Source organism: Apteryx mantelli, chromosome 21, assembly GCF_036417845.1.
Source record: "Apteryx mantelli isolate bAptMan1 chromosome 21, bAptMan1.hap1, whole genome shotgun sequence".
Taxonomy (NCBI): Eukaryota; Metazoa; Chordata; class Aves; order Apterygiformes; family Apterygidae; genus Apteryx; species Apteryx mantelli.
Window position 1 is genome coordinate 4,944,620 of NC_089998.1, and position 9,890 is coordinate 4,954,509.

Genomic DNA, 9,890 nt, shown 5'->3' on the forward strand with positions numbered 1-9,890 from the left:
GCAACATGGATCAGCCCAGAGCTGGTGGCTCGGAAACAGCGGAGCCTTTATTGAAACAAGCTGCATCTGGGCTGACGGTGCCTATTGCGCGTCCCAGACAAGCTGGTGTTGGAGCAATTACAGTAGAGAGGCCTGGGGGAAGGGGGCTTAGCACAAAGCGGCTCCCCAGCACCCAGCCGCGAGGGCCTGTGCGTGTAAATAAACCCAAGCCGCGCTCCTGACTGGTGTAAATCTTCACACCTCCCTGAACTCCACCGAAGAAACAACATACAACATTAGCTGACAGCTTAGCCCCCTAACCTCCAGGGATCTCTGGGCTCCCGTTGCAATGCACACGCTGCGTCGGTGCTCAGCCACTCTCTCCAGCCCCGGGGCCACCCCAGGCGCTGCCGGGGCTGTTTCGGTGCCATTCGACTAATGCAGATACGTTTAGGACACGGTTATATAGACAGTGTCCAACACGACACTGCTCAAAAGCCACGGAGCAGCGGGGTGACAGATCCCTCCTCGGACAAACAGCCCTCGATCTCCAGCAGCGTTTCTCAGGCCGCAGCGCGTGAGCCCTCGGGTGCCCCAGCGATTCAAACGGGACCATGGAGTGTTAGGCAGCAGCAGGAGCTCAGCTCTCGGAGCAGGGGAGTACGAACCGGCTGTAGGCATCGCCTACAAGTACTCACCACAGCTGCTAACTGCCTTAATTGCTGGCGTGAGTACAAACCCTCAAATCCAGGAGTTACCGCCTGTTTTCTCTCACTTCTCTCTCCTGGAAGAAGGGGAAAACAAACTTCTGTCAAGCCAGTGGCCCAGAAGACGACAGAGGAGTGAAAAAGGGAAAGACGCTTTCCAAAAGTCTGAGAAACACTCTCAAGACCGAAATAGGATTTTACAGTACCTCAGTTACAGCAGCCAGGGTTCTCCCTGGGTCCAGAGAGAGACACCCAAAATTAAATGAGACATTCCTTTGAACTATAGGGAACAGAGCACTCCCTTCTCCTATGTCCAGAGAGAATGAGTCGCACCAAAGTATTTAAATAACTAGAAATAAATTATTCTTCCTTCTCCTAACCAGAACAAAAAGCAATCACGTAAATTCAAATAAATTAAAACTCCCCCAGAAGAGACCGTGATGGGAAGCGGGGGATCTGGATTAGAGAGCCATTCCGGTCTGCATGATACAAAGCAAACGGAGGACCTGACAGGAGCACCACTGATGGAGCCTGGATAAAGCAGCAAGATGTCCCGGGCTGTAACCTGCCACCCACGCTGAAACGCTACAGATTGCTCGGTGTTTGCAAGGGCAGGATGGGTCACCTTCCCACACAAAGCTTGCCCAGGACTGATGCAAACAACACGAGCCCGAAGGGAAAGACTGTACCGGACAGCAGCGAAGAGCAGGTCCCACACGCTGCGGGAGCAGATGCGGGGGCAGATGCCAGAGCAGAGTCCCGGCTCGTGACAGAAGGACCCTCTTTCGCATCTGCAACCCTTAGCTACACCAGCAAAAAGCCCCTGCTTTGCTCAAGGAATATTATTATCCCTTTTCAGCTGAGGTAAAGCAAACCTCACTTCTCCCCCAGGAAAAGGGTGAAGCGTAAGAAAAGTACCGTTATTAAGACAAAATAATTAATTCATACATTTCAAGTAAATTGCAGCAACTGCCTGCAGCTGTGTGCAGAGGGAGGGGGGACTGTGCTTTACAGGGATCAAGATCTGCCGCAAAACTTCTGGCAGCTCCTCTGCAGAGACGGTTATCGTCTTCACGTGGGTTTTTTGCTGGAAGTCCAGCGATGCCTCCAATGCCTGGCCTAACCGGACCCATATTAAAACCTATTCAATGAAAGAAGTCCAAGCTTAAGCATCACCAAGTATTGCTAAACTCCGGATTAGAGTATCACACCTCAGCAAAACACGGCGGGCTCGTCACGGCCCCGGGTGTTAACCAGGGGCCACTCCAAAGAAAGGCTACATGTTTAGCTTCTAAAGCAGCACTCAAAGGGCCAGCACCTCTGCGGGGAAAAAGGAGAAAAAAAAGGAAAGGGGCTGTGAGATATCGGTTCAGGGTCAAACCTCTGAGTGGGCGAGGAGGAGGAGGAGGGGAGAGGGGCCAACACGCCGAGGCCTGGCTGCTGGTGTGAGCGGGGGGCACAGCCCGCCCCAGCCCCTGAGATTTCCAGTTGCTGCAGTGTCCGGGAAAACCGTAGAGTAACAGCAAGGGGAGCGGGAAGAGGGAAGGGCAGAGCGGATCTCCATGTCTTCACCAGCATCTCGGTGTCCAAGAGAGGTTACCCTGCGCTCGTGCGCTTCACAGAGCCTGTCCCTCCATGGCCCCCGTGAGCTTCTCTTCATCCATCTGCTTCTGCTGCTGGATCCGGGCGTAGGAAATGGCATCTCCCCTGCGGAGAAGAGGGACAGCCTGAGCTCTGCCCGCCCACCGAGGGCAGCGCAGCACCCAGCACGGAGGCCTCCCCGTCGAGCGCTGCAGGCCCACCAGACGCGCATCCCTCTCACTTTTTGCCGAGAGCCGAGAGGCCGTAGAGCACCCCGGCTGCGAACGCGACGGCGTTGCCAAAGAGCGTGGTCAGCGTCAGGCTGAGCATGACGGGGAACACGGCCATCCTGGAAGAGAGAGACGACCCTCAGCGCCCGGCCCTGTTCCCCACGCCGCGCAGGGACTCTCGTCCACCCCGGCGCCCCCAGCCCGCCGCGCCGCCCCGCGCCGTCACCTCCTCACCCGCAGTAGAAAGCGGCTTTCTGCCAGGGCCGCAGCTTGTCCGCCCTCGTGGCCACCGCGTTGGCGAATTCGATGAACTGGCAGCAGAAGGGCGCTTCGCACAGGAACAGCACGAAGGCGTTGAGCCTCCAGGGGAAGCGAACGAGAGTTAACCCCGCCAGCGCGGCCCCGAGCGAGGGCTGGCGCTGCCCCCCTTCCCCACGGGTACCCGCCGCTCGGATGCTCAGACACAGGCAGACCTGCGTGACGGGGCTGGGACCCGCTGCGCTCTTTCCCTCCCGCCTTGCTAATTCCCAAACTCTGGGCCCGTGGTGCTCCAGATTTATTTTGGATAGGGGCATCCCAGTATCTACCTGAAAAGGGGTGGGGAAGGGGGTAGGGAGAGAAGAGGAATATGAATAGAGTAAACCCGGTGTCTCAACCACCTCGACTGAGAAGATCGTGACAAGTCACAGGTCTGGTCTCTCCTGCAGGGCCAGATGGATGTTTCACTTCAGTTGTCGCCCAACAGGGCAGCTCGGATCCTTGCTAAATGGTGTTCAATTAACAGAACCTCTCTCCCAGCAGGAAAAAAAAAGAAAAGAAACTCTACTCACATCATCCACACACCCGCCGCTATGTTCAGAGGGTTGATGGTGATGCAGTTCCAGAGGCCAGCAAAGGCACAGGCTGGAAAGCAAAGAGGTTTTGAGTGGCCATGAAGACAAACCCGGTGCACCCGCGGGGGCAGAGGGGCTGCGGCACGGCAGGCAGGGCTGGCCGTTCCCCCCGGCTCTGGCACCCGTCACGGTTTCACCCTCCTGTGCTGATTTGCCATTGCTTTTAAGTGCAATCACTTAAATAGCACCCTGGTTTTTATTTGCTGAGGAATTACTGGTTTGTGCTGGGATGAACAAGGAGGTCCTGCAGGCACCAGCAAAAGGAAAGAGTTTGGCAAAAAAGAGACCTGCAGCATGGAGCAAACCAAAGGCATATGGGACAACACATAAATAAGGCGGAGGTGAACTCAGCTCTCGGCCACATGCTGCAGGCTCTGCGCAACTCCGCCGGGGACGGGCAGAACCAAGAGTCGATTTTGGGTCTCCTCTAACAGAAAGGTAAGCGGATGCTGGATAAAGCCAGGCCCGAAATAGCTCCAGCAGTTCTGAATTTGTAATGAAGGAGAGGAACCCGCCGGCTGCATCCAAGCCGAGGCTGCAGGCACCTACTTCCTGCCTCATTAAACTTGCAAAATGTTCCCGGCACTTGATACCGGCCTTGTCCTCGGTGGATAGCAACAGGCTGCGCTGCCCACGGGCAACCCGAGCCGGGGAGGAAGCAGGGCAGGGAGGCACTGGCTCAGCCTGAGGCAGCAGCTGAGACCACGGTAAACAACAGCAGGGTGCAATAGCAGAGCACTGTTATATAGTGCAAGAACAGAGCATAATAAAAAATAATTTCAGTCCAGCTAAAATCATATGGTCCTTAAAGGCTGTGCTGGGGATGTTTAGCTGCATAATGAAGACCAGTGGTGTCTCTCTCTGCGAACGAGACCGACCTGGGTTCTGCTATTTTAGATGCCTGCCCATGTTTTCCTAAGAGAATCCCAGAGCAGAGCTGCCGTGAGCAATCCTGCCGCCCTGCCAAAAGCAGGCACATGCGTGCAAGGTTTCTTTCAAGCAGTCACTGCTGAATCCTCAGAGCTGCTTTAAGAGTAGTTACCCTTATTGACCAGAGAGAGGCTGCAGGCCTACGATGGGACCAATCTAAGGTCACCCCACAAGCCAGTGGCCTCCTGTTTTTAGGAAACAGCAAACCAACGTTATTTTTAAAGGCTTTCTAAGACTGTTCTATAGGACCCAAAGTATTTCAGAGTATCCCGTGAGAAAAACAGGACCAGCCGATAGAGCAGAAATGACAAAGAGCACATTAACAACCATGCTCCAAGGGCACCTTCCTCCTCCTGTCGCAAAGGAGCCGGTGTCAGCGTCCCCACGCTGCGGGGGAGAAACTGAGGCAGCAGGGTGGTCTCTGCAGTCATCCCCCAACAAGTTGGAGAGCTGGAAAAGCCACAGCAAGCAGGATTGCTGGCAGCAGCAGGCAGCATGGAGAGTAGGGCACAATACAGAGCTTTCTAATTCTTCTCTATGACTGCCAAACCCTTGGATACTCCCCGGACAGAAGAGGAGCATATGGGGAGCACCAAAGGCTTCTGACACTTGCTCTGCCCACAGGAAAGCACACTCCTAAGAGCAATGTTAAGTGACTTTAAAGAACTTCATAATTAGCAGAGTAGCAAAAGCAGCCGCATCTTGACTACCCCTGAAACACAGCCGCCGCTGGGGCAGATCGCTGCCTTCCTTAGCAGCACGACAGAGCGTGATGGGCAGAGAGGCTTGGAGAGCTACAGAGCAAACCCAGGGAGGCAGCATGTTATATTCCAAGTAGGATTTTGGCCTACGTAACACCTCCTTTTTTTTAATCTAGTCAATCGAGGTTTTGTTTTGTCAGGGGTTTGGTTTTGGTTTGTCCTCAAACACCACCAAACCACCCCTGAGCACTAAACGTCCTTGCAGGATTCCCAGCTAAGCAATCGTCCTGGTTGCCAATGGACTAATGACCCAGCAAACCTCAGCTGAGCAAAGCCCTACATCAGCAGGCAAGGAGCGGGAGCACCAACCAGCGGGGAAGGAGTCAGAGGTTTACAATCACAGAAACACTGCACCCTGTGGCAGTTGCCAAAAGCCACAGAGATAATGACTGGTGACCTTCAGTCTCCTTCCTGGTGCAATGCACCCCACAGCAGCCTGGCACAACCTTGTCCCACTAGGACCGGATCAGCTCCTGCCTCAGGAGCCAAAAGCAAACAGAGCTGCCAGCCCAGAGACTTCTTTTTGCAACACAGAGGCCTCAGAAGAGGTTTAAAATTCAGGCAGTGCTTGATGGCACGTGAGCTATGGAGGACAGACACTTCTGCTGTTTGATTGCTGTCCCATGCCGAATCTCTGAGGAAGCACAGTAACGGGGAGCTAAAATGGGGGGGGGGGGGAAACGATAAAAGCACCCTCCCCCAAGACTTTATTCATTTCAAGCAGCTGGTCGCTGTCCTCAGTGCAACCTATTTTTGCTCCTAAAGCATTTTACAAAAGCCGGGGAATCTCACCATCCTTTTACAGAAGGGAACTCAAGGTGGAAAAGGGACTTGGCCAAGGTCACAAAGCCAACGCGTGCAAGAGCCAGAAACAGGCCCCAAACCTTGGCCGTCTTGTCGCCTGCTCCAGCCCTTGGACCCTTCTATCTTAAGCATGTTGTGGGCTACAGGTGTTTGTGTGTGGTAGATGCCACCTCCCAGGCTCACCTCCACTAAAAAAAGTTTCTCTTCTTGTCTACAGGGAATTTGGCTTTCTGTAAGACATAATCCATACTCATAGCAGCCACGATCCAGTTGCCCAAAATACTTAATAAATGAGCTCTATTCTTTCACAGCAAGCTCTGAAACCGGAGGCAGATCCCAGCCTTGCTCGGTTATTACTGTCACCCCTTCGCTCACCACCCAGCTGCAACAGGGTGATGCTGGGCAAGGAGCAGTGTGAAGAGGGTCATTACTAGCATGGAGCACCGGAAGGTTGCCTCTTTCCATCACCTCCCATTTCCCTACTTGTGGCAGCAATCTGTGTCTCTAGCTGTCCAGTTCTCTGCCTCGCAAACCTCCTGGAGAGAGACTGCCAGGGCTACGGAGCAAGTTCTCCGACTTCCCGAATCACCTGGAGTGCTGTTAAGAATCTGGTTCTTCCCTCTGAAAGTTTCTTCTCCCAGACTCACTCAACTATGTAAAACTCTCAGCTTTCATTTAAAATAAGTCATGAGTTCTCAAAGCTGTGAACAAAAGGTTGGGAAAATAATCCAAATACAACTCAGCTGCTTATAAACCTGAAGATAGAGAAAAAAAAACATGTTTTTGAAGAATTGCACTGCTTTTAAGCCACTCTTGAGCTGTTCCAGCACTGGAGGTTAACAGCGCGACCTACCAGCCACCCTCTCCAGCTCTTCACCCTCCAGCTCGGGGCTTTGCCAAGGCCTCTGTCCACGTCCCTCTAAGCTGTGCATGGGCCAGAGCTACAGAAAAGGTGCCGAGGCTCTGGCTACAGTCACAGGCCGTGGGAAAGGCGCCGCTACACAAATCCCTCTGTCGGGACCCGCGCTGGAGACATGCTGCAGCTGGTGTCTTGGCCATCTGCCGGGACCAGAAGCAGAGGGGGCCTCCGGCCAAGCATGGCGGGACGGGGATGTTCTGCCCCTTAAGAGCAGTCCTAAGAAATCCTTTCACACCTGCAGAACTTCAGCAGCTAAAGCACACAACAGTGAGAGCGGCGTCTGTTTTACCAGCCTAACAAAAAGGGGTTGCAACAAGCCTGCTCTACGATACCAACGTCGGCTACAAAAACGCCATGGCCCTGTGCAGGCAAGTCCCGAGCAAGAGCCAGGCGTGGAAAGGGGGTGGGAAGAGAGAGGGATCAAACGAAACGCCGCAGCAGAGGGAATAAATCAGGACTGACTGTACTGGCTGAGAAACATTCTTGTTTTAGTAGAAGTCATGGACCTGAAGCAGAAGAAATTCTCCACCTTGTGCTCTGCAGGAGATCAGACTAAGTGGTCATAACAGTCCCTCCTGCTTTTAAGAGCTATTAATCTCCTCGCAGAATGTAGCAGAACAGCACCATAGGACAAGCTCGTTCCTGGCAAAGTTGCAAAGACTTTCCCTGGGAAAAAATTTTCAGCGGCAGGTAATTCACAGCGCAGCTGGCTCGCTTTGCTGAACGCTGTCTCCCTTCTCCTGCGCGCCCAAGACTAAACTCCTTAGAAACACACAGCACACAGGCAAAGTTCATTACCCTCCTTCAAAAAATACAGCGAGGCCCTCTGCGATTAACAACGGCAATAACAGAAAACATACGCTGACATTCAGAAAGGGGAAAGAAAGTATGTTGGAGGAACACTTAAACACCTGATAGACACATATGATGAATCAAATCCTGTGGTCTCTGTTCAAGCTCTGCTCCCGACCCTGCTGACGACCTGAGCCTGGTGCTCCCTAAAAATCATCACCCAGTTCGTCTGCCCACAGCCCTCCCACAGGAGCAGGGCTTTGGCTCCTGCCCGTCATTCCCAGCGAGTGTTTTACCCAAGAAGAAACCCAAGGATTAGCAGATCCTCCCCAGTGACATCCCTTCTCCCAGGTGCCGAAGTTCAGCAAGTTCAGTGAGCGTGTACAGCACATCCCTCGCGTGCACGCTAAAACCACCCGGCTCCAGGCGTGCCACGGCTCCCTTCCGTCTGAAACGCAGCACCCTACATCCGTAGGGCAGGTGTGAACCCGCAGCCCCAAACTATTGTTCCGTGCTCCCACACACACACAAACATGATCCTAAAGCCGGGCAGGCGTGAACCCCGGCACACGCTTTTGCATGCACGAGCAGAGCCGAGGGGGAGCCTCCGCCCACGAGGGAAGGGGATACTCACACATGCCCCCGACGACCCCGGCAATCCTGCAGAGCCACCTGTACCACCAGGTCATGCCATCATCGGCGGAGGGATCCGCTGGGCCGGGGTCTGCTGCCGGGAACTGGTCCTCCTGGGCGCTCATGGCACCCGGGGGTCAGGGGGCAGCGCCCCGCGTCCCACCTGAGCCCCAGCCGCACAGGAACCCCCCCCCTCCCCAGGTGGCAGCCCCCTCCCGCGTCGCCCTCCGGCAAGACCAGGGGACAGCCGCTAAGGCCACCTCCGGGCCTCTGCCCCCACGCCCATGCGCGGCCTGGCCCCAGCCGCCCCCCGGGGCTGACAAAGGAGGGTCCGCGCCGGCAGCAGCGATGCCAGCGGCCCTGGAAGCGGCTTCCACGTCTCCCTGCGTATTGCATTGTGGGTCCCCTCCTCCAGCAGGGAGGGTTTTGATGTCACTCTCATTAAAAGCCTAGTGGGCAGAGCCCTTCGCCTACGTATTCGTCAGGGCTGCGGGGCGGCATGCGGGTGCGCCGGGCGGATGGGCTCTGCTCGGGCCAAAGGCACGTGTCTGCCCCGCGAATGCGCAAGAAGCCCCAAGGGAGCAGCTAGTCCAGGCGTCTCCTTGCAGCTGCCGGTGCCGGCACAGCGGGAGGCTGTGGGCACGCCAGGCCCGAGCGTATCTCCGTGCAAGCACCGAACACAGAAACCACGCGCCAGAAGCTTTGACCAGGCTGATATCACTGCCCAGCTGCAACGCTTCTCCCAAATCACAGAGGGAGGTATTGCGAGAGTCTCGTTCCTTAAAGCCACCGTTGTGTCCTGAACGCCCTCGCCCATGTGAGCACGTTGTGCTTGTCTCTTACCTGTCTTCACTCCGTTTTACTTCTCCTAGTGCTGAGCTTCTGCTTCAGCAGCAGGTGGTTTGTCTAATGTCACACAGTAAAGTCAGTGGCAAAGCCAGGAGCAGAAACCTGGAGCTCTGGCTCCTACTGCCCCTATCCAACCACTAGATGCCGTTATCCATGTGGCCAGTATTCACTAGGGGGAAAGGGAAACATGAATTTTTGAATGAACATGAATTTAGCATGAAAATTGTTACAAAGTTCTGCCTTCAGGATAACAGGAAAACACTCTCCTTGATCTCAATGGAATCAGGTTTTCTCCCTAGAAAACAGGAGTAGAAGGAGGACTTTGCAGGCCAGAGGCAAGCTGTTGGGACCCAGAAAAATGGATACAGGCTGGATACAGCCTTGATTCTCTTGATTTATAAAGGCAGCAGCTGCAGAGTTTGCAAATTAACATGGAGCATACAGCCAGAACTCAGAGCCCATCTCTGCCGACCAGGGACTCTGCGTAGCTGACCTGGCACAATAAATAGCAGTGAGATTTGGGATACAGGACAGAGTAGGAAGACGGATCCCATTTGCAAAAAGGTTAAAAAAAGGACTAAGAGAAAGATGCTTTTTCACTGCCATTATATCTCCTGGTAGACAAGGACATGCTAGAAAATGAAGGCCTATACTGCAAGCAGAAAAGTGCCTGTATCATCCAACCAATGCGATGTGATAGCAAAAACATTCAGCTACTCAAGGATCTTGCTTAGACCAAGCTTCAAGAATATACATTCTAGCTCTTCCAGGAATGGAATATAAATCTGAAGGCTGGCAAGAGAAAAAAAAAC

The 9,890-nt window shown here is 54.1% G+C and overlaps 1 protein-coding gene across 1 annotated transcript; it reads right to left on the reverse strand.

Annotated features, from left to right (window-relative positions):
- Positions 1-2,167: 2,167 nt before the first annotated feature.
- Positions 2,168-8,354, reverse strand: CACFD1 (calcium channel flower domain containing 1). The gene is made up of 5 exons (XM_067309113.1): positions 8,231-8,354; positions 3,328-3,400; positions 2,732-2,857; positions 2,509-2,616; positions 2,168-2,393 (listed from the first exon to the last, which is right to left on the reverse strand). Exons 1-5 carry the CDS (start codon positions 8,352-8,354, stop codon positions 2,303-2,305), a joined length of 522 nt encoding a protein of 173 aa, XP_067165214.1. The 3' UTR covers positions 2,168-2,302.
- Between the last annotated feature and the right edge of the window lie 1,536 nt (positions 8,355-9,890).